At 42.1% G+C, this 24,253-nt stretch overlaps 1 protein-coding gene across 1 annotated transcript in view; it reads right to left on the bottom strand.

Moving 5' to 3' along the window:
• SNX10 (sorting nexin 10) overlaps positions 1–22,930 on the bottom strand; it is a 38,596-nt gene extending 15,666 nt beyond the window's left edge. Inside the window, exons 1-2 of the mRNA XM_065628972.1 lie at positions 22,831–22,930; positions 5,176–5,231 (exon numbers count right to left, since the gene is read on the bottom strand). Of these exons, the coding sequence (XP_065485044.1) occupies positions 5,176–5,199 (24 nt within the window). The 5' untranslated portion in view covers positions 5,200–5,231; positions 22,831–22,930. The remainder of the gene's footprint in view (positions 1–5,175; positions 5,232–22,830) is intronic.
• Positions 22,931–24,253: the final 1,323 nt, after the last annotated feature.

Raw genomic sequence — 24,253 nt, 5'->3', positions numbered from 1 at the left:
ATACTCTAAGAAGTCATACATGCTTCATGCATGGGAGATTGGGTGATCTCAGTACCTACAATCTAAAAACCTAACATTCAGAGTCACGCGTGTAAGCAAGAACTAGGCAGGCATTTTAGGCTTTTCCCACCCTTGTATAACCAACATTCACAAAGAATGTGTTCCAAACCTGCTCCATGTACCCAATACTTAAATATAACATTTTATTTGCTCCTAAATTTCTCTTCGTCATTTTATCTATACTATTTTAAAATCAAGAATTCATACCCATTGACTTCAGGGATCTGAGGTAAGTGCTCAGTATCGCCATGAAAAGCTGAAGAACTGCCTTTTTTCTACGTCCCAAATGACTTGCTCCAGCCCAGTGGAAAAGGACGTAGCACTGTTAATTGCCCCGGACACAGATTTGACACAGGGAATCAAGGTCTCAAGCCCAGTGTCCAGGATGCCATGTGCCACACAGCCTTCCTGATACACCAGGAACTTAAGTCACAGAGTACAGCCAAGGATGCAGGACCTGGGCACTGGTACCTCAGTCTGCCCATCAACCTGCCCAGGGAAGCAACACAGCTGCACCGCAGAGCATAACTCCCCATTTTCAGGGAACAATGATAGAGAGTATTTGTTGTAGAAGTTGTCATATCTAGTCTATTTCCTTGTAACTCCTATGCTTATATAATAATTTAGAGGGATCCTGAAGGCTTGCAAGAGGTCTATGGGCATCACTGTCATGTAACTAGGCATCACTAATAGGAATTGGAAGAGGCTGAAGAATTAAATGCTTCTGAGTATCCTCAGTAAATGACCATGTGAAACAAAAACAAAAACCAAAAAGCCTGCTTAATCTGGATGTTCATAATAAGATGGAAAAGGTTTCTTTAAAATAGGAAGATTAAAAGTGTGCCTAACTACATTCTTTTTCCCCGAGCAAATGAATAGGCTGCCCTACTTCAGATGCTTAAATAAGCTATTCACCCAAGTAGCTAAGCCAACCACTTAAACAATGACTCAGTTAAAAAAACTGTATCATTTTAAGCGACAGATACATTCCTCCTGACAGAAAGGCATTGCACAAGATCCCCAGGTATAGGAATCGACTGTGGGAGGAAGGACAGCGTCTGTGGTAAACAACATGCTTTTTTAGTATGCCTTTGCATAAATCAAGAAATTTTGATCTAGAAATCTCTCAAAATGTGTTTCTCCATGTCAAACCACAGATGTCAGAAATGAAACCCTTACTCTTCAGCCAAATTGTCTGCCCCCACCACACACTTCAGTGCGTCACCAGCAGCAACCTTTGATGGACTGACAGGAGAACAAGGACAACCTTGAAATGAAAAGATATATTTTTTCCACAGTCACTGTACTCTGTACATGACAGGGAGGTGTTAATGATCTGGATTAAATCATTTACTACTGTGATTTCCAGGTGGTGCTGCCTCAGGGATGGCCTGATGACTAGAGAGAGCCCACGGTTTTATCTCAGCCCAGCTCCTAGTCACAGGGTGTTTTCTGCACAGATTTCTAGATACCTTTTCGGTGTGTGCCATGAGCACCCTGCCAAAGAAAGTCTGTTTGATAGGCTCCTGCCACCTCTGCTGTGTCTTTCCTTGCAGTAGAAGGCCCGATTCTCCTCTGCAGCTCTTTAACCCCATGCCAACGTGGCACAAGAGGAACAAATGAGCAGAGCTGTAATCACTTCTACCAGCTGAGGGTCATGCCTTTATTTTCACAAAAATGCTAGTGGGAGACACGAGGAAGTTATTGCTTCTCCTGAGCAGATCCTGAGCAATGTGCTGAACAAAGGAGAGGAAACCACTTTTGGTTGCTTTTTCCATCTGCCTCACTGTCTATCATATTTGGCATAAATATACATAGAATACTTTCAGACCCACTGTAACATGTTTTCACATCCATAGTCTTATGGTGTCCCAAATTTCTGTCTACCCCAGTCTCTTATATCCCTGTGTCCTACTCTTCCCTAGAGCTGCAACCACTTCTAAACATACTTTATTTTCTTTCCTGAGCACTAAATGGTTCTATTCTGCAAGTGGAAGAAGAGAAACGACATCAGGCAGCTCCAAACAAGAGGCTGCTCTCCCCTTCAACTGCTGCAGCCCAGAGTCACAACTGCAGGTATCCTGCTCATAACCTGACCTCAGTCCCATTCCTCTCATCCACCACCATACTTGCTTCTCATCGCCCTTCCTTTTGTCCAGGTTCCCCAAATGACTTCATTTCCAAGTAGCCTTCTATAACCCTCTCCCTTGTACAGAATCAAAACAGTCTTCATAGTAAAATGCCTCTTTCAACCTCTACTATACCAAAGTATTATGACTAAAAGTTATTATTGGATATGCTGTGGGTTAGCTACGCCTTACCTTGCAAATCATTCCTGACCACATGATTTACACAAAACACTCTGTATGCTTTTAATTTCCAATTAAATAGTCATTGGTTTTCAATACTGAGGAAGTCAAGCACCCTGCAGGCTATCTATAGAAGACAGGAGACCTGCTGTACACACTGTGGTAGGCAGGCGTCTGGGCAGACATATCACTGACCCAAGAGTGAAAATGATCTGTGGTACAGCAGAGCACCTCGGCAAACTGCAGCCCTCACACATAGTCAGCATCAGCTCTGATTTGAAATACCATGATTTCAGCAGAATGCTGTGTGGTTTTTTTTTCCCCCTCCCTTATTTACCAAAGAATATAGAGGCTGAGTTCAGAATGAAGCAAGACAAACACCAAGCAACTAGAAAACAAAACCAAAAATGTACAGCCTTTCTCAAGATCTACGGTTACTTCCCCTGTAAACATCTTGAATTCAGGAAGCATTAATCCCAATTCCCATCACAGTTTCTCCTGCTCTGAAACAGTGGTATTGCCCAGATAGACTATTCCTTCTCTTTTGACCTTTAAGCCTTCTCCAGGATACAAGACCCCACTGGGACCACAGTATTGATTTAATCAAAGCATCCCTAACTGCCTAGCACAGATGCAGGTACACTGCGAGAAAAGGTGCTTATGCCTCCTTGTCCCTGTAAAAGTAGGCTTGTAAAGGCCAATATTCACATATAAACTATATTAGGTTCCAAGTAGTGTTAGGTGGCAGAATATTCCTCTGGGAGATTGCTGTTGTATGCTCGGTCCATCCTGCATTCCCTGGTGAAAAACAGTCACCAGATTACAGCAGTTTTGGGTAATAATTGCCTTTCTCCTCTGTATATACTCCTTCCCTTCCCACCTTGCTATAAAAATAGGATACTTTCAGTAGGCATGTCTATCTCCAAGAAATGCACTGCTCACCTAAGAGAGGTGAGGTTAACCTCTTCCTCACGCAGCCCACACGAAAACTAACTTCGTCTTTTGTCACAAGACTGCATTGCAGTCCAGCCGGGCAACCTGGGGAAGCAGAGCCTGAAGAGAGCCAAGGCTTCAGGGACTTTTTACTTTCATCAGCTGTAATCCTTGCCAAGGTGTCTTCCTCCCCCACACAGTTCTGCTTGTTTTTTCCAGAATTGCAAATGCCACATTATATATATACTTTCCATGTTTTTGAGTGGTGTTTTTAGTTTTGGGTTGGTTTTTGGTTGTTTTTTTGTTTTGTTTTTTTAATTGAGGGGCACAATACATGCATGTCTATCCTGCATTCAAGAACAATATGTGTCCTGTAACCCTTAAGTAACAACAATTCTCTCAAAACTGGAACTTGCTGCTGACAGTTCAAAGTGTCCAAGCTTGGTCACAGAAGCCTATTGCACTGGGAACAATACAGACTCAACAGAAAGCTACCAGAAAAAAAGTGGCATATCCTTTTATTCCTTCTCCCTGGAAACTACTAAATTCATAAGCAAAACATTTCCTACCCAAACTGCTATACTTTTGGTATGGATCCCAGCTGCCACACTGGCCCAAACATCCTCATGAAGAACTTCAAATCCACCCCAGACGTAGTCATTACTAAAAACAGTAGTCACAACTATTATACTCAATGAGCGGGAGTCAGTGGAGCAGCATCTCCAGCTGGATGTATTTACAGTCCTATGCAAAGAACATGATTGTGACAGCAGAGAAAAAGGGCAGCACTGAGGTGATGTAAACACAAGCACGAAGAACTGAAATGATCCCATTTGGATTTGCCTCAAAAGGAAGAATACACCATAAAAGCTGCTGAAGCAAACACAAGAAGTCTTTATCTTTTCTTCCCCCTCCCCGCCCTTCTCACATCCTTTCTGCTGTTGGAAATATTTCTGCACAATGCAATGGATTGCTCAGACACAAGGATAAGAGAGAAGTTCTACCATGTAGAATTTGACCACAAAACCTGTGTGTTTCTGAGAAGTCTCTTTTTAACATTTTCCTATTAGGAAAATAGAAAATCTGACACAGAAACATCTAATTTTAATGTAGGGGAAAAATCTGCCACAAGGAGGAGGAATAAAAATAATCTCACATTGGATGATTATTTGGATTAATCATTCCAGCTGCATTTTAATTCAAAACTCTGTGCTCAGGACCGTATCAGGTGATAACCTCATGCTCCATGGAGACACTGTTACACATCTGATTAGTCAATAACCCCCAAAGAATCATTTTCCACAAAGCTTCCAAGAAAAACAGAGTTTCCCATCAGGTTGCCTATTAGTAAAAGGATCAACCACAAAGAACATGAAGCTTTCCATGCTGGGAGCATTGGCATCTTCACACATGCTGAGTAATCCAGCTGATAAGAGATTAACAGCCAAGACAAAATAAGCTGTTGAAACTTTTAATGTTCATTGGGACTGAGCAAAAGAGAATGTGCAAGTGTGATTCTTGTGGTCCGCGCATCTCGTAATCAGAGTTCAGACCCAGCTCCAACCATCATGTCCTACAAAATACCTGAAGACTGATGGAGAGAAGACTAAAATCCAAGTCCTTCTCTCCTGTCTCCGAGCCCCTTATGCACAGAGTCACTTACTCTCCTCTCTCATCCAATGAATATTTGATTCTTCCATGAAACTTTAACAGAAGGAACTGGCACTGCATCACTCCAGAATATTCTGTAGCCTGGCAATTAGAAGCATGAAGAATACAACCAAGCTTTCCTGGTCAACGTGAACCTTAATGAAATTCAATTCACAACCACCAAACTAGAATCCTTTTTTATTAAAGCTCAGACATTACTTACCTGTTTTTCATGTTTTGGCGTCATCTTTACTGTTCTGTATTAAAGTAATAATCAACCTAAAAAAAAAAAAAAGACATCAGATTGGCATTTAGTAGTTATTTGAAGGTCTTTATTGATGTCTTGATTCTTAAAACTGTTGACTTACTGTTTAGACTTTAAGCATTCATATTGTGTGGAAACACTCACTATATATCCATAAGTGTAACTTCCCTTAAGAAGATAACAGGAAGACAAACAAGAAACTCAAGGTTTTAGTGACCAATAAATCCATCAAGAGGAACTGAAAGGACTGGTAAGAGAGGCCCATCCTGCCTCAGAAAGAACTAACAATCAGGATGATTGCCAAGAAGCCTGAAGTCAGCAAAAATCAGTGGTAACTAGGGAAAAGGTAACGATGGCAGGGGGAGATCATGACCTCCAACTCAAAAAACACCCCCTCCTCAGAAAAGCCCACTACTCACTGAGCACACACAGAAGAATAAAAGCAAACTGTACCTTTAAACTGAAGCAAGCGAAGTTTGTATCAATGAACCTTGAAGAGTCATAAATATGTATATCATAGAATTATAGAATAGTTGGGGTCAGAAAGGACCTTTGAACTTCATCTAGTCAAACCCCCCTGCAATGAGCAGGGACGCCTTCAACTAGATCAGGTTGCTCAGAGACCTGTCCAATGTTAGAGATTATTAACAAGAGTTAGGAGTGGCTAAAAGTTGAAATATATAAATACGTGATGCAGCTCGCTTCAGGTATGCCAGTTTTGTGGTTCTACCACCTAGCACTTGACATTGTGCAATCTCGTAATAAAACAGTATCTCAGCTCTGTGTGTATATTCGGCTGCTTGCACACCGAGTAAAGAACCCTGCTTTTGGGATAACATTATCAATTTTTCTAGACATAAGTAGACGGTGCCTCAGTGCCATATATACCAGAAAAGATGTTTGCATTAACTATATTTAAGAATTCATTAATTTAAAAAAATAAGTTATAAAATCCCATTTTAGAAGTGTGGGTTTATGAAGCATGGGGATTATTTGTCATACATGACAGTCCAGTGATGCCTGTCCATCTCTGGAAACTGGTGCTTTTCTTCATTGCTCCGAGAGCCGCCCCGGGGCTCAGCCTTGCCCCCACCTCCCAAACTCTGCACATCCAGCCCCCCCAGCGCACAAACACAGCCCAGGCGGGGCTGCCCCCACCTGGCTCCCAGGCACCCGAGCGCAGGTCTGCGTGACTGCGGCCGAGGTCCAGAGATGCTAAAGCAACATCTGAGTCAACAGAATCCAAAGCCCCTCTCAACCGTTTCTCCGAAACGGAGATAAGCGGAGAGACAAACTGTTCAGATCCTGCAAGCCAGCAAAAAACTCAGGCTAAACTTCACAGTGTCTGTGGTTTTAAAACCTCCACATAGGGGAGTGTATAATTTGACCAAATTAAAAAAACAAAACAAAGCACACACACACCAAAAACAACCCCCCCCAAAAAAAACCAAAAAAACCCCAACCAAAAACCAAACAATAACAAAAACCAAAACAACACCACACACACACAAAAAAACAACCCACAAAAACAAAAAAACCCCACCCACCAAAACCCCACAAAACGTAATTAACCTATGTTTTAAACCCTCTCTTTCACTGGAAATCCAAATAAATTTTTAACTACTTCTGCAGTCCTGTAAAGCAGTGGGTTTTCTCAGGACAGGTACCTGCACAGGAAGAGCCAGGCCGCTTTCTTTAGTTGCTAGCTTGCATACACACCACCTGCCTAAAAACAATGGCCAAGGGTAACAGGACTTGCAGTTTGCCTTTCCCCTTTACCCCTCTCAATGCCATCCAGCTGCTGCCAGCTAACACCTACATTGGCGCCCAGCTACAAAAACATCCTATTGCCTCCTCAGCTGTTAAAACCCAAGCTCCTCTTTTTCAACTGAAGGGACCCAAGCAGGATCTCTCCTTCACCCCAAGAGCACAACTCCCTACACTGGCACCGTGGTCAGGATGGATGCCACTCAAGCAGCAGAAGCTGAGCAAAATCCTCCTGTGCACCCCTCTGGGCAGGTACCTTGCACTGGAAAACGTGAATTTGCAGCTTTCTCAGGCAATTCTTGGCAGCTGTTGTCGGCCAGCTGCAAAAATGTTCACATGGGACTAGGGAATGTCTACGATTTTGGAGGTGGTTTGCTAAGGTTTAGCAATACAGAGCTTGCAGCTGCTCTTGTTATTGTACAACTATATATTTAGGTCAATCCCAGCTAAGGACTGCTGGACACCGCACCCTTGCCCAGTGCCTCTTACAAACACACCTAACTTTCAAATTACAATTCCACCTTTTTTAATAAAATGGAGCACAAAGATAAGCACACATGTATTTCTTTGACCAGGAGACTATTTTGGAATAAACACATCTTCATCAAATTTTTATAGGATCCGTTAAATCAAAATAGGACGCTCTGTCTCCAAATACAAATGTCCATGCACTGAACTTCAGACATCCTCAACAGTGCCATCACTATGGTTTCCACCTCCGTAAAGATAAGGCCACCATGCCACTCCTGGTGCTGATAAAAGCACCGAGGAATGTTGAAAACACACTTTCCTTTTTTCACTCAATGTATTTATGCCTAACTGGCATATATGCTCCAGGCTGAAGGTGTAGAAGAGCACTCGGTCACTTCTTGCTGCACAGGCTCTGCAGTGCCAAGCAGCTCTGCAAGAGGGAGGAGGAGGGGGGCAAGAATTTGGCTCATCAGTTACAACTGCTGTTAATACAGGAGTATATTAGGAGATTTCCTTTTAGTGAAGATAAATGGCTTTTACTTCTCAGGAGAGCACAAGCCCACACCACGGAAAATACTGTGCAGGGCTCGGGCTGTTAGAAGAGGAAGGGCTGTTTCTGCCTGCTACCTCTCCTTGTTGGTGCAGTTGTGAACCTATATAGTTTGGGGGCTTTTTTTCCATTTCTGCTCTGGTTGAATGCGGTTTTGTTTTTTAAATAACAAATTTTTTTTAAATATACCTTTATACTGTCAGATTCTACAGCCTCTTTCTCTCCTGTCTCTTAACTGCTTTAAGTAAGAAACTACAGAAGCACAGTATATCTCATTTCTGACACTGTTAGTGAATGACAAGGCTGAAATAACACATTTTGTCTTCTGCTTTCTAATGGCCCAGTTATGTGGTGGTGTGGGCTAGAAAGACCAGTTTAAACTCCAAAAAGCCATCACAATTTTAAATATTTAATGACTAAAATAAATATTTCAGGACCAAAAATCTCCCTAAGATATTTAAAATACATCATTTTTTTCATCAAGTAATTTGAAAAAAATGGAAATACAAGCCCACCAAAGCTATCTTTTACACAGAAATTTCAGCAAGTCCAAGATCACCCCAGTCATGCTGCAGTCACTTGCATACACACTGAATACAGTATTCTGTCTGGTCACAAGGCATATATTTTAGGACTTCTTTAATGCATGTAGAAGTCACTGAAGCAGAACAGTTCAACTGACTGCTTAAGAAGGCACCATTTTATCTGTAGAAAAACCCTACCCAAAATACCAGTGACAGAGAGGAGCAGCTCCCAGCAGACAAACAGAATGTTGCTGGTCTTTTTACTCATTAAAAATTTTCCACTGACAGAAATGAACCAGTGCTGGGAAAAAAAGAATCAAAAAAAGGCAGTGGTAGATCTGTGGTTTTGATAAAATGCTTTCTGCTGAGACTGGGGAAAAAAACCCCACTGCTTTGAGTAAGCTTTCATTCTACTGCTGATCTATTATCAGTCTGAAGACTATTTTTTTCTTATATTAGTTTCATATACTTAGTAACACCAGCTCCTTGCAGTACATATTTTTGACGGTTCTTAATTGCATAACCAATGAAACCACCAGGGAACGGCTCCACAACTGCCAACAACCACCACGCAAAAGCAAAAAGATTACATAGTATGTCTCGCCGTATTTCCTGTAGCAAAAAAAAAAAAAAAAAAAAAAAAAAAAAAAAAAAAAAAAATCTCGGGGGGAACCGAACCCAAGTTCTGCAGTGCTTTTCTTACAGACAAACAGATAAGCTGCAGTGCTCTTCTCAAAGATAATACATAAATACTATTAAGAATTTTATTTCATATTTTAGAGCCAATTTTATCTTTTAAAATCTAAATTAAAACAGATTACTTAGTACTACTAGGGAATCCATTTACTACGTCACGTAAATGGATTGCTCTTAAAGGAGGAAGCAACTTGTCCACTACACTCCCAAACCGAAAGATGGAAACCCAAGCAGTACCACAGACAAAAACGAGAATGGCACAAGAATGGCACAAACACAAAAGTGAACCTTTCCGGCTGCCTCATTTGTAGCTGTGTTTAGTTGCACTGAAATTTTACGGTTTCTCTCACTGCTGGGCAGCGGTCCACCGATTCCACGTGGACCATGTTTTGCCTCAAGCATTAAATGTTGACCTTCAGCTGAAGAATCATCCATGCACCCACCTTGGGTTATTTCTAAACATATAACTAAACAACCACCTTCAAGCTTTAATGGGGAAGAGTGGTTTATTTTTATATCCTGGTGATATTTGAAAGTCCTGTCCAGTCACAAGCAAAATCATCAGCTGCACGTTGAAGGTTGTTCCCATCATCAGTATCAAATGAAACTTCCATTCAGGGATTCAGTGTGACCAAGGCAGATCACAATTAAATCTCTAAATACTTAAAGATCTTCCCTGCATTTTATGTTTTGCTTACCTTAACACTCATAAAAACGTTATAAGAGTTTTAATCTATAGCCTGTAGAAGCTTCAGTTACTTTCATACATGGAGTTCACTACCACAGAACATGGCCTGCGTGTACCCGACCGCACTATGTTCATGAAATGCAAGTCAACCATATGGATTTGCAAGGAAAATACACATGCAGGAGGTGATGGCGGGAGTGGGAGGATATAAAGAATAGAGCTTTCATAAAAGAAGATGCCAGCTCCGGTGAGTTAAAAAAAAAAAAGACTATAATAAACTCAAAAACAAACTCCCATGCTAAAATATAAGTAGTGCTTAAATTTGGGATAGGATAATGCAAATTTCTTTTGGGGAGCATTGACTGTATTTGCAGAAGGTCCTGGACTAATTCAGTCACTGTCAAGGAGAGTCACTGCTGGGGAAAGAGCATCTCCTGCAGCTCCTGCATGGAGCAGAGCACCTGAGAGATGCCTGTGCCACTGCTGTTGCAAGGGAGTAGGAAATGGAGGAGCTAAATCCCCACGTACTAACTCACACCTAGTCAGAAGTACGGATTAAATACTATTGTAGGTTTCGAATGAAAGGGTAAGTAGAAGAAAGCAACGTTAACTTGTTTATGGAACAAAACTGCCTGAAATCATAAGACCAGGCATACTATATATATATCAGTGGAAAGGTCCATCTAGTCCAGCAGTGACTTAGACAGTGACTCATACCAGAACCTCAGAATATAAGGAACAGGGAAAATTTTGAATGCTTATTCCCCCATTTTGAAGACAATAATGTGAAAACTATGTATAGGTATTTATACATATTAAATGCACCATTCTGTGATGCCAAGCTGACCACACCATAACATAGCCTGGCATTTACAGGAACTGGGTACATGGCCATCACAGAACTGCTGCTCTTGTTGATGGGAAAAATCTTATTCAAATGCTGTTGCCCAAGCAGGGACCTCCAGTCAGTCCAGAGTAACTCAGCCTCAGTATACACAGATGCCTTCCACTTCACTCAGTCCAGTTTAATACCTGGGGGTCAACCCAGCTGTGCTCAAAGGACTCCTGAGTTCCCTTCTGCCCCTCACTGTCCATGCACAGGACAGTGAGGACTGAAACTGGACTGTGCAGGTCACAGAGCTTCCTTCCTTCTTTTCTTCTTTCCTTCTTTCCTTCCTCCTTCCACCCACCCACCCTGCTGGTCATCCACCTCACGCTCCCTCAGCAAACCACTGCGAGGGTCTGCCTACCAGAAGCGAAAAGAACGTGAAACACACGAGCGTTTTCATCTAAACTCTGCACAGCACTCGGGTGTCTGCAGACTGCTTAGTGAAGTGAACAAAATGAAGTACCCCTTGAGCGAATCCATCTCGCTTTCCGGGCTCAAGGTACCCTTTTAATCAGTGTTGTATTACAGTAGCAGCAGAACCACCTCGTTGCCAAGCAGGAAACAAGCACGCTGTCTAAACTGCTTTTAAAAGAACAGGAGCTTTCCAAGCCAGCGACAGAATTCACACACCGTCCCTCCAACCACAACACTATGTAGAAACACACGGCAGAAAAATCAAGCCTTTGCAGCTGCACTTGAAATTCTGACTTCCAGACACCACTGCCAAGATGCTGAGTTAACTCCTCTTTTCCTACAGGATTTCACTCCATTTGGTTACTAAATGCTTGTTTATGTCCACTGGGTATAAGACAGCTCCTCTTTACACACTATGATATCATTTTTTCCCCAATCAGACACTTCCTTGTGCCTGCCTAGTTATTAAGACCTGTTTTATCAAGAGAATGAATTCAGTCCATTAAAAAAAAAAAAACAAAAAACACCTATCAAAGAAATTTTCATTCATTTCAGAGGAACTTGAGAATCAAAGAGTTAATCAAACATACTAATTTCCTTCTCCCCTCCAAAATAAATACATTAGGTGGATTACAGTATCAGGTGAGGGTCACCGATTTCCAGTTACGATGGTATTATACCATGATTTGAATTGTCTCAAGTTAGTATCATATTGCTGGACAGCAGCACGACTCACATGCTAAGCCCCTCTGAAACCTCTAAAAGCCTAAAGATAAACAAGGAAGAATATTACAAAATCTGTTCACAGTAAGAGAGAGCATCAGATGTTTCCTCTTTTTTTTTTTTCCCCCTCCTTTTTGCAGTCTCAAATTGCAGATTTATGCTCAAAGGACTTCATGTATATAGTGGAGTTTCAGCAGGTTGCTGATCCTAGAGCAACTATTATTTTTCTCCTAATAGAAAATATTGGTAAGGCTAATGCTGGCAGATTAACCATTTCTTAAGAGACCAGAGAAGGGTAATTGTGGATCGAGACACTGGAAGAACACCATGTCCCAGTCTTTGTCATGGCAATTAGCTATTACCCAGGCTGATGCTTGCCACAGCTTCTGCAGACAACTTGAGGACCACTAAAAACTCTCCTGCAGCTCCAGCTCCCACGTTCTGCCATGTGAGCCTTCCCCTGCTAACTCTTTCCAAACATTACAGTGCAGAATAAGTACTTTAAACCACACTAAATGATTTCGTAGCGTAAATAATTGCAGGTTTTGTTGCTAGGGCATTTTCAGAAGGTCAACAAAGAGATGAGGCAGCCTTTGAACTGAAGCACTGATGACCTCCAAGGTGAAGTCCCAGTAAATGTGCTTGCTCCAGAGAACTTTTGACATCCCCTGAGCTTGGAGAAACTGATTTCAGAAGAAGCAGCAACACTGGCAATCTGGCAAGTTCAATCATCTTTCAACTACAGCTGTCCTCAACATGGAAAATACTGGACAGGCACTAGACTTCTTGCCAATACTTAAACAACCAAGGTATTTCCCTTTGAAAACAAAGGGAAAGAAGCAAGCCATTTCCAGGCTAAAATCAGTTGCTGACATAGTACCCAAGTACCTTTCATTTTGAAAAAGTACTTTTCCAAGTCAAAGTTCTGTTTATTTACAGAAGTGGTGAGCGAAGATGTGCACACATACAGTTTGTGTGTGCACAGCACATCTGATTAAATACACCAACAAGAACCAGCAACATAAAACCATGGACAGATAAGCCACATCTAGATATTTTTATATGATGCCAGTTACAAACGGCACATTAGACAGCTGTTGCTTTTACAGGCTGGATTACAAAGAAGGGATTTGTAAATAGACACTGATGTATCAGTATTTCAGAACACCAATTAAAATCCTAAGAAAAATCTCAAATGCTGCTTCTGATAAAGGGCTCATCTTCAGCGAAAATATGTTTTTCTTTTTCCCAAAACTTCATGTTTCTTACAGGAATTAAATATTTAATTGCATTAAAACAAATTAAGTTGCCCCTTCCAAAAATTACCTTCCGCAAGGTATCTCTCTGTAATAACTAATTTTTATTCATCACGGCAAAAGAAGGGCTGATGGCAGCTGTATCTTTCCTGCTGAGTAAGCAAAGCAAGTCAGGAAGAGCCATGAAGGCTTATTGCAACATTTATTTCTCAGTCTCTCAAATGCAAACGCTGACATCACCTGACCCTTTCCTTTCTGACTCACTCCCTGGAACATTTTGAATCTCGTGTGCTGGAAATGTCTCTTTTTTTTTTTCTCATTTCAATTGTTTTTGATTTATGATATGATTTTTCTCTGCTGTTTGAATTGCTGTTACATAGCACTTCTGTTTTAGCTCGGCTTTCTTCCGGCTGCGGATTTCCTCATTCTACCAAAACAGCTATTTTTGTTGTGAACAACCCGGTCCTGCCTAGGAAGCGCTAGTGCTCGGCCTTGTCCCCAGAGAGGAAAGTGAAGCAAAAGCGATAGTCTTGGCCATAAACACAGAGTTAGAAGTCTCGGTCTCATGACGTGCGTCTGGGGAGGTGCCTGGGAAAAAACGAGCTCAGATACAGTCAAAAATGAAATGAATAGTTAAGTAATAATGTCCTGAGATAGATCAATCCCAAGCAGTCAAGCATTCTCTATAATTGCAGCTCAAAACAGTGGCGAACATAGGAAATATTGTAATCAATACAGCATGCCCAACAAGCATTTTGATCAAATCCAGTTAAATCATTGTGTCTCTTGGGTCGTCTTAGTTGACCAAGCCCACGTGGGATGATTACAATGGTCCAGCTGGATCAGCCATCCTGTCTCTCACATGATAGCAATTAACTCTTTGGGCTTTCTTCCCTTGAAGAATTAATGAGATGGCCTATCATTACCGCAAAACCTTACTGGTGTAGCTTACACCTGTGTAAGCTGCATTCATATATTGTACTAGTTTATGAGGTGAATTTATCAGCAGTTAGATTAACCATTTAAGAATGTATTAATAGTGATTTCAACTGGGCGGCTTGCTTTTTCAACAGGCTTTGTTCTCCTTCTCAGCTAGTCTGTGCCAGTGGCGTGAAAACAACATTTTGGAAGTAAAGAGCTTCTAAACAGTGTTACTCATTACTAAAGCAGACAATTCTGAGGGGCAAACAACATTTGGCAGGAAGAACTTCTCATGAGACTAACCAATAAGAAAATCAGACTGAAAAATCAGTGATTTATCCATATCCACTGGATTTTCCGCTTCTCATTTCTTTTCAGCCCACTAAATGCTAAGATGTGATTTTGGGTACATTCACCTCAATTATGGACCCTACTGGCATCAGCCCTTGGCCAACTCACAGCATGGGAGGCAGACTTCTGGTATGGAAAACTCCTTTCAGAAGTTGTAAGAGAACAGCAGGAGACATGACAAACACATATAAACAGGAGGAAAAGAAGAAAAGCGGCACTTGGGTTTGATGGCGCTGCCATCACAGACAAGTCAAAAGAGTTGCTGGCCAGCCTGGACCTAACACTGGCTCAAGGTTAAGCTGCAAGAGGAGCAAAGGTAGAAAAGTTCATGCCTGCAGGACAAATATGACCCACGGCTTGCTTTCAGTGCCCAAATCCACGTGATATTTTTCCAACAACAAATTCAAGTATACCACTAAGTAGTCTGAAGGACTTTTTCTGCCTTCAGCAGGAGAAAGACTCACTAAGCAGGTGCTGCCTAAATGAGAAGAATGCACTGATTCGAGTTCATTTTAAACCCAGACAGTTTAGACTGTATTATAAATCTATGGGAAAACAATGGACTGAGATTAAACTGGTTTAAGTTTGTGTTGTTTAAATAAGGCTTATTCTAGGTTCACTTAAATCTATTTACTTCAGGGCAAAAAAAAAAGCACAATCCAGTCTTAAAAAGGACCAAGTGTCAATGTATATAATCATACCTTTGGCTAAACCAGCTGAAACCTACACATTATGTATGGACATATTTGAAATCCTACTTCGTGGTCCTACAGGCAAATCTATAATAGACATCTATCATGTGGCTGCTGGGACCTGACAATAACCAAGAGATCCTTTCCAGCATTACCGTTTTGCAGAAACACAACAATGCTGTGGGGACGATGGCTTTTCAGTCCAGGGCTACACACGTATCTCCGAACAAAATGGCAATCAAGGCAACTTGGGGAAAGAAACGGCCCAGATGAGGCAGGAGCAGAAGGTGCCAGTTATCACATACCCTCTGCGGCTGGAAACCCGAAGAGGAAAGCCTTGCTGTGGATATCCAGCCTACCTGGTCACTGCTGGTAGCCTTTCTGCAGAACTGATGCAGTTGGGTCACTATGGCCAACGTACATGGAAATAACCATTGCTGACGATACATTACGCTTTATAGGCGAGTTTCAAATCCTGCAGCACAGACAAGTGCTTCACGTGCTTGGAAAGAGCTCTCAAAGGATAGTGCTGTCCTTGACAGGGTCTGTTTTATTGATCTAGCAGGAGAACAGGAAGGAAAATGATTGTCACCTAGCCTAAAAACACGACTTTTGTAACTGTAGAAGCTAGCTATTAACTGTCTGCTGAAAACCAGAATTTAATCTGTGTTAAAGAGAGAATAAGGCTGTTTGAGCTTTGAACTAGTTTAGCTGAGCTTATGGGGAAAAGACAGCACTCCTTAGAATTAGGCTTTGCTGGAAATCCAGTGAATGGGTAATCATATAGACCCAACCAAATAATTTTCCACACTGTCAGCAAACTTACACTTCAGATGTCTAGGACAAGTCAATTAACACCCAAGGTTAAAATGATGGAAGCTCTAGTGATTTTCAGGTGCACAAAACTCTGCAGTGCTCAGAAACACACTAGTGGTCATCACTGTCACGGCCTAAGAGCATATGCAAGACAGTGCTCTAAGTAGAGATGGTGCCTTTTATGATAGGAGTATACTTGAAAAAAAAGAAATAAACTCTCAGATTTGCAAGCTCTTCTTCAATTATATTTCTGTGGCTGTACATCTCAAAGCCTAATAAAAGATATTTAGGGTGAAAAACTTGCCTTGGTCAAAGATCTGTGGCTCTGAAAAGAAGAATCATTTCTGAAAGAAAAGCATTGTTTATATCCATATGCTATAGTACAGCAAATTATTTTTCAAATCTTTTATTTAAATTCAAATATGGAATGGCAAAAAGGAAGGTGAAATCCATCTGTTGACTGAAGCCTGAAGAACACCTTTATGTTTTCTTAAAGATAGCCCATAGCATTCCAAATACTCTTTACCATTGTCTTGCACTAGTTACAAGTTTGGTGCGTGTACCAAAGGGTAGTTTTCCTGAGAAAGTCAAGATGCTCTCTTTGCAAGCTGAACTATGAACACCTACTTACTGGGGTTTGCATTAAATCACTGTGGTCCAGCTGTGCAAGGCTCACTGAAAAGACCTCAGCTGGGAGAGAATCTTGCATCTCTACTCTAAGGTTTAGCCTGGGACTATACGCCTAGTGTGGGTGTCCTTTTCCTGGCTAGCAGGTCAAACAGATCCTCCTTCCAAATCTACTTGCAATGGCGAGTGAAATAGCATCAGAAAGCTTCCTTGTGGATGAGAAGAAGCCCAGGAAGGCTTGTTCCTGCACAAGAATTTATGTGTGTCAAAGAGTTCTTCGTAAAATCCTCGATGGGACATTTTGGCTATAAATCCTCTCTCTGATACTTGGATCTCACTGCCCAAAACCAATTTCATGGTCTGGGAGGTGGAACGACTGTTCAAGCCAGCCATCTGGCTGCTTTCCTCACCATCTTCACAACAACTCCCACCCTCATCCACCCAGAGAGGGGGAGACAAGGGGCTTTATCTCATCTGGAACGAGTGATTTGCCTTCCTGTCTACCCAACAACCCTGTTAATTCAACTCCATGTAGTCATACCACAGCCAATCTTCACCGTGACCAGACAGACATAACAAGTGCAACACAGTCATAAATTCTTGGGGAGCAGACCAACTGGTGTCACAGTCATTAAACACTGGTCTCATTATTTCACGTGTCCAAAGACATGTGAGGGTGTTTTTGTGCCGTGTTCCTCCATGCCATGAGAGACAAGGCTACTACATTTAGCTGTTCTCAAGGCAAGCATGACCGCAATGACATTACACACCGATGTGACTATATATACACATGTGAATACCTGGCACGTCATAGGCTCTGGCATTATTGAAATGCTCTCCAGAACCTAAGACTTACAACTATTTTCCTCCTCTATGTAAACACTCCACTTACCACCTCACTTTTTAATGCCTCATTAGTAGAAATTTGTTTCTTCTGGGAAGAGGCACGCCACTCTTGGGAAAACAAAGCCTTCCCCTCTGGGAAGACAGCTAAAGATCTCATTAAAACAGGTACCTAAGTTTTGACTAATTTAAAACCACACATCACTACTATGCAATTAAAGAGAGGAGAATGTTAGAAGGCACAAAGTTTTAACCTGGTGACTGCTGTTGTACACGTGGGGCAAGGTAGGTGAGCAGTTAGGGCTTCCCTGAGGGAAAGGAGGGGCAGGAACTTGAACCTGAAGGACCTGTTGGAAGCACACACAGAGGTCAGAGTATATTACTCATTGTCAGCTCCCTAGTAACAGATGTTCTGTTACAGAAGCAGGATATCCATTTTGCTTTGAGGCACAGGATACCTATGAGTGAGCATATCCTCCTAGACAACTCTGGTAGAGAAGAAAGGGAGAGGAAGAAGTAGTTTTCTTAAGCCACAAGTCCTTTAAATGCCAAGAAACAGGAATGTCTGCGTACCACAAAAAGCCAGCATGGAAAGTAAATTGTGTTCTCTTTACACACAAGAGTTACTGGAGAGAAGATCCTCCATAACAAAAGCATTGCTGGTTAATTTGTTCTCAAACAAATGAAACTCATCAGTATACATCCTGCTAAACAATGCTGTGGCAATCCATAACAACAATCACATGAAGATGCTGGAGCACAGAGAAACTCCTTGCAAACCCATCAAGTCCTTCCTTTTGGGCCAGGCCCACAGGCTCACGCTGAGTCATAAAGATTTTTGAGAGGTTTACATCTATTGACAAATTCGTCTGCCATACTGGGAGACATTTTGAAATAACTTGGGCTGAGATGCCAGTGAGACAACGTACAATACCGGTGTGCAAACACCTTGAGCAATACCTGCACAGCACCGATCTCAGGGCACGGCCTGCTTAATGATAGCCTTCTGGCAGAACAGAAGAAAACAAGCAAGGGTGTAGGATGTATGTTACTTATGTGGCCACCTCCTAAGTACTGAAGAAGTGAGTATAGTGGGGAAACAAGTATTTACGTGTGTGCGTCCGTGTGTGTGTGTATATATATATATATGTATATATATGTATAATGCCCAGCAAAGTCCAAAAGAAAACTGATGGAATTTAAGGATTCTGTGAAGACATATCACTAATTAGACCTCGAGAAGAGAAATACTATTTTGAAGTTCTCCAAGTTGAAAGAGGATCACTGGAGGAACATGATGCGAAATGCAGGACCATTTGAAAATATTTCCTTGAATTATGTTCTGTTAAATCTCCCAATGATCCCCTTGCCCTGCAGAAACCTGGACAAGTAGGATTTAGACAGATAAACGTAAACATTCGGTGTCTTGTGGATGCTCACAAGGTGTCCCGCTTACTCTTCAGCTGCTGCCCAAGAGGAGGTGTCAGGTCATGTGTCAGGATGCCAGCCCCATCCAGATGTCTTGGATCCCCTTGGGCAGCCCCCTTGAAAGGCACCACTCACCCACATCATTGCCACCAACCCACGGCCAAGCTGATGGACACTGCACAGGCAGCACTTGGGTGCTACACACAGCGCAGAGGGATTGCTTAGAAGACCCTGCTCCATGCCCAGCATCTCCCACCACAGGGGCCGGTCTGTGCTAGAGCTATTGCAAGGAGTTCCAGCTCCAAGCTGTCTTTGCAGTCTCTCTGCTTGTTCTTCCCCTCCCACTGACGCTTGATTTTAAGAGAACAGAGAGCTGTTGACCGAGCGTGTGATTAAGTTAGAGCTTCTGCCAACACGGAAATCACAACGGCAGGCTGCTTTCTGTGAGCAGAGCGACCCCTCCTCCAGCCACCACTGAACTGACACGATAAGCTTTCTATTTTTGCTTCTCTGTTCAACTTCTATGTAAGTCCAAAACACGAACATTTTGTAACCATATGAACTAAACAAGGATTCCTTTTTGGGTTTTTGTTTTTATTCTCAGGCTAGGGAAGAAGACTGCTTATGAAAGGCGTTTCTATTCTTAAGTAGCGTGTAGAGATTTAGCAAGGAATGCTACAAATACAAAGATCCAGAGCCAAATACTATGCACCATACTTGTGCATGTAGTTCCCTGTAGTCAACAAGCAACTATAGCATGATTTGCTTCTCTAACCCAAGAGTTACCCCGCCAAGAAGTCAAGAAATTCCCACAGGACACACAGCTTGTGCTTCCCTCTTCGTATTTTTAGCATCAGAAGAACAAAAAAAAATGCTGAGGGTTTGGGTTTGGTTTTTTTTTTTGAGATAAAAGATGTAAAATGTTTAACAATAAGGAAAGCACTTAAAAATCACAATATCCTAAGTTAACCAGATTTCTTATATTATAGTTCTCTGCTTACAAAAGCCAAAAGCTTACGCATGCTACATACCCCATGCATGGAAATAAGATCCATGGGATACATAGCAGAGACATCATACATCAAATTTGTCACCTATCCTATCTACCTACTTCCAGGAGGCGAGGGATGCCTCCAGCATCCTTTTCACTCCCAAAGGCTGTAGAGCAAGGGCAATAGGCAGCCAGGGGAAGAAGGGAGAGATGCACCAAGGAGAGGTGCTCTAGGGCTGTTTAACTAGGAACAGGATGCAGGAAACTTCAAAATGATAACTGCCACGACCCCTTTTGTGTAGAAAAAGATATTCTGTAAGAGATTAATGCACAGCAGCATGAGCTCTGTTAAAAAAAAAAATCTGGGAATGTAGCCTTTACCCACTACTCTTCATTGCTACTACCTTGTATCAGTCACATCACCAGTCCTGGCTAGATGGTGACAGTTCATCAGGAGAAGTCACATCACATGTTTATTAATTGTCGGCTTGATTTAATGCTCCACCACCTCTTATGCCTGAAGATTTACTGAGTTTGACCCAAATCCCCAGTGGTTTTTGCTCCCTGTGGCATTGTGCCTGGGGAGGAACATGCCAGGACAGTCAGAGAACCACTCACATCTGACCCATCACAGCACCGTGGGCAAGCAGCGAGTGCAGAGGCGGCTTCAGCAGGTACACCAGGGCTGGCTACAGGTGCTGCCTGGAGAACAGCTGTTCTTCAGGAGTTAACACGGGAAACCATAGCTGAAAACAACCTCTAAGTGTATTAAAAGATCAAAGCAAGAGGCCTCAAAGAGTGAAGGCAATGTTTACCCAGCTCTGCCTGCAAGGCAGGGAACAAGGGAAAAACAGAAAGCCTGCTGAGATAGGATCTAGGCATGAAATAGGCAATATTTCATGAACCACAGTATTGTGGTGAAGTGACACTGCTTCAGCTTTCTGCTGGGCTATCCCTGACTGATGGTACCACAAACAACACTGACTGATTGTACCATAAACATATCTTTAAAGAAAAAAAAAATTGTTCAAACAAATTACTGTCTTATTTAAACACAAATCATATTGCAGCAGATTCTACCAAAATCCAGCTAATTTTAGGAATTAGTATCTGCAAGCTGTCAACTACTGTTTTACAATTGTACAGAAGCACAAATCCTTATTTCCAGTAGCTCAGCTGATAACAGTTAACTGCAGTTAAACTACAGAGACGTAACCAAAATAGGAACCATTACACCAATATAACATATAATGGATTTTATATTTGCATGAACATTTGAAGGTACTTTATTAAACAAATATTTCTATGTTCACAAATAGCATCTCGTTTTCTATTTCATGAGTTCTCTGGGACCAAGGACTGCCTTTTTGCCTGGCTTTGCACAGCTCCTGCTATGAGGTACAAGTAACTGGATGAGGCTTCTAGGTGCTACTGTCTTCTAATTACACTATTGGAGAAATTACATTGTTAGTAGTAATATTTTCAGAATTTTTTCTCCCTTTTTAAAAAAAAATTACTTAGTTATTTTGCAAATAAAATTTAAAATTATAATAAATTATAATAAAGCTCACATGTATTATAATCCCTAAAATTATATGAATGCACGCATGGTGCACCAACGCAAGTTCTTTAAACTGAACTTCTTTAAAAGGTAAATCTTCTCAGATTCAATATAAAATATACATGATGAAAAAGAGACTTCTGGATTTCAAGTCAGGCATTAGAAACATTGCATAATAACATAGGCTGAAGAAGGCATAAAAAATATTTTTCCTCTTCTATGCAATGCCAGTATTTCCATTTTTTCTAAAGAAAGTCCAGTTTTGTGTCATCCGGGAAAGCTCTGCCTTGCATTACTTTTAGTTTCAGTTTTCCCTAGCATGACTGTCCTCTTTGGTTGAGCTATTTTCTGTCAACATGAGAAGCAGAGTGGAAAATGAAAACTGAGGCTGCTTTTTTCCCTTGGACAAGGGGTGGACATGTGCCCCATGGGAGCTTCAAACACACCCCAGCGTGCCAGACCCCAGTCCTCCATGGCCTGGCTCCACACCTCCCTCTGCCTTTACCTTTTCACCACCGCCAGCAGAATTAGGCAATATTTACCGAAAATTGCCACATCCCCAAAGGGGCTGTGAAAACACCCAGCCCGTCATGCTGATCCGATGATGACCGCGTGTCTCTGTGGGGCAATACCAGTCAGTGGGTGTGAGACGACAGGCAAACATGGGTATTTCAAGGAAGGGCGCAGGCAGCTGCCCGTGTCCCTCCCTGCCTAATTCCAGCACGTGGCCGAAGGCAAACCCAGCAACTCAATCACTGGAACTTCCTTTGGTTTATAAAACAGTTAGTTTTAACTGCATACTGTGTTTTCATAGGCTTTCTTCACAGGTACCAAAAAATGCTCAGGTTGCTTAATTTAAATAACATGTATCATTTAGGAATAATAATAAGGCAGTCTTGACTAACAAAAAGGTACAACAAATACGATATATTTAATATAAAGTTATGCCACTGTATACATTATATGACATGCATTATGTATTTATATATTATTATACACCATAATATGTACGATTATATAATGTATATGGGTAATACTATAATGTATATAGATGCAAAGCTTTTGCACATCCATATAAAAGTCATGGTTGCCAAAGGTGATGGACTTGCTTCCCCAAAACAAAAAGCCTTAGTTCAAAACAGGATTACCAATTATCTCAACGGAAGTTTCTTACTACCTGGCGTTAATCATTACTCGGAATACTGATTTACACGGCTGTCAATCACTGTGGAGCCCCGCACCAAAGACCAGCGGAATAACCATGTTTTAAAAGACTTGGAGGAGCCAAGCCCTATCACAGTTCTGCAGCAGGGCTGGCTGCTTGTACCTGGGCTTAGCCAAACCCCGGGTTATTTTAAAGAGCTCGGGCAGCGCCTCACCGGAGACCGAACGGTTCGACACTCACCCAGCCGCGCCGGCGTTCGCGGCTGCAGACAGACCCGCGCAGCCCGAGGTATCCCGCTCCGGGCGACCCTGCCGCTGCGCCGGCAGCCCCGCCGCGGTCGCTCCGGTGCCCCCCGAGCTGCCGCCCGCCGCCGCACTCGCCGCCGCGCACAGCGCCGCTCCCGCCGCCGCCCATAGGCCGGCAGGGGGCGGTGAGTCACCAGCAGTGGGCGGGGCGAAGGAGCGGCCCCGCCCACCGCCATCGCCGGGCGCCGCAGCCCGGGGACCCGCCCGCGGGGGTCCAAGTGGGGCCGGTGCTGCGGGGGGAGAGGGACCGGCGTGGGCCGGGGCGGTGGGTGGGGAGCACCTCGGCTCCGGCTGCGCCGCGGGGTGCCGAGTGGGTTTCCCGGCGGCTGCTGGGTTTTTAAGCTCTGTGTTCTCCACCTGTGTTCTGGGCACCCAGAGGTGCAAAAAGCGGCTTTCCTCAGAAAGAGTTAATATTAGGAGCCTTTCAGTTAAGGGGGGGGAATAGACATTTGAATCGATAAATCCAATTAATTATTATTTTTTTAAGGTTAAATAAAATCTCTCCTTAAGGTTTATTTTCGGCTTTTCTTGATTTCTAAAGAAATCAAAATACTACTAATTTTGTTCCCTTACTGTTTTTTGGTTTGGTTTGAGGTTTTTTCAGCTCTTCCTGATTTCTAACGAAATCAAAATACTAGTAATTTTGTTTCCTTACTGTGTTTGGTTTTTGCATTGATTGTTTTTGTTTTGCTTTCTTTTACCTAAATGACGTCTTTGTTTGCTAGACAATAAAGTACCAAGAGGGATCTGAAATACGTGATTTAACCTGTGTGCCAGCACTTGGAGATTGTCTTGGAAATAGTAGGGTAACTTAATGCCGCATCTCTGGAATCCCTGGGTTTTGGAGTCTGGCTTCTGAAAAGGGAACATCAACATGTGCTTGGGAACATCATTTTTCCATGAGGATGCTTGTCTCTTGCTACTGAGGCTGTTCTTGTGTGCTGAGAGGAATAAACAAAAGCACCTTAGGAAATATCCACTAATGAGAGTGGAAGGAAAAGAGTTAGTTTTCTATTACAACAAGAAGTAGTAAGGGTTTCTGCTTCTGAATAGCCCGAATGATCTTTACTTACCTATGTACTAATGAAGAATCACGAAAGAATCTGAGCAACTTCTCCTATTTTAAAAAGGAGAAATCATTTTAATACTATTAGACATATCTACTTCATTTCTAAATACTGAAAAGCCTGGAATATTTTTTTTAGTCTTTTTATGTAAACTATGGGCTGATTTTTCCTATAAGGTATTAAAATATAAATGAGTTCTAGGGTAAAAATTCTAAAAGAAAAGAATTCTTATTTGTTTGCCATGAGTACTCCAAAACTTTCATCTGATAAGAGCTCTTAAGCAAAACACTA

The sequence above is a fragment of the Caloenas nicobarica genome, chromosome 2 (genome assembly GCF_036013445.1).
Source record: "Caloenas nicobarica isolate bCalNic1 chromosome 2, bCalNic1.hap1, whole genome shotgun sequence".
Taxonomy (NCBI): domain Eukaryota; kingdom Metazoa; phylum Chordata; class Aves; order Columbiformes; family Columbidae; genus Caloenas; species Caloenas nicobarica.
The sequence above is the reverse complement of the archived record's forward strand: the minus strand, read 5'-3'. Positions and strand labels throughout refer to the sequence as shown.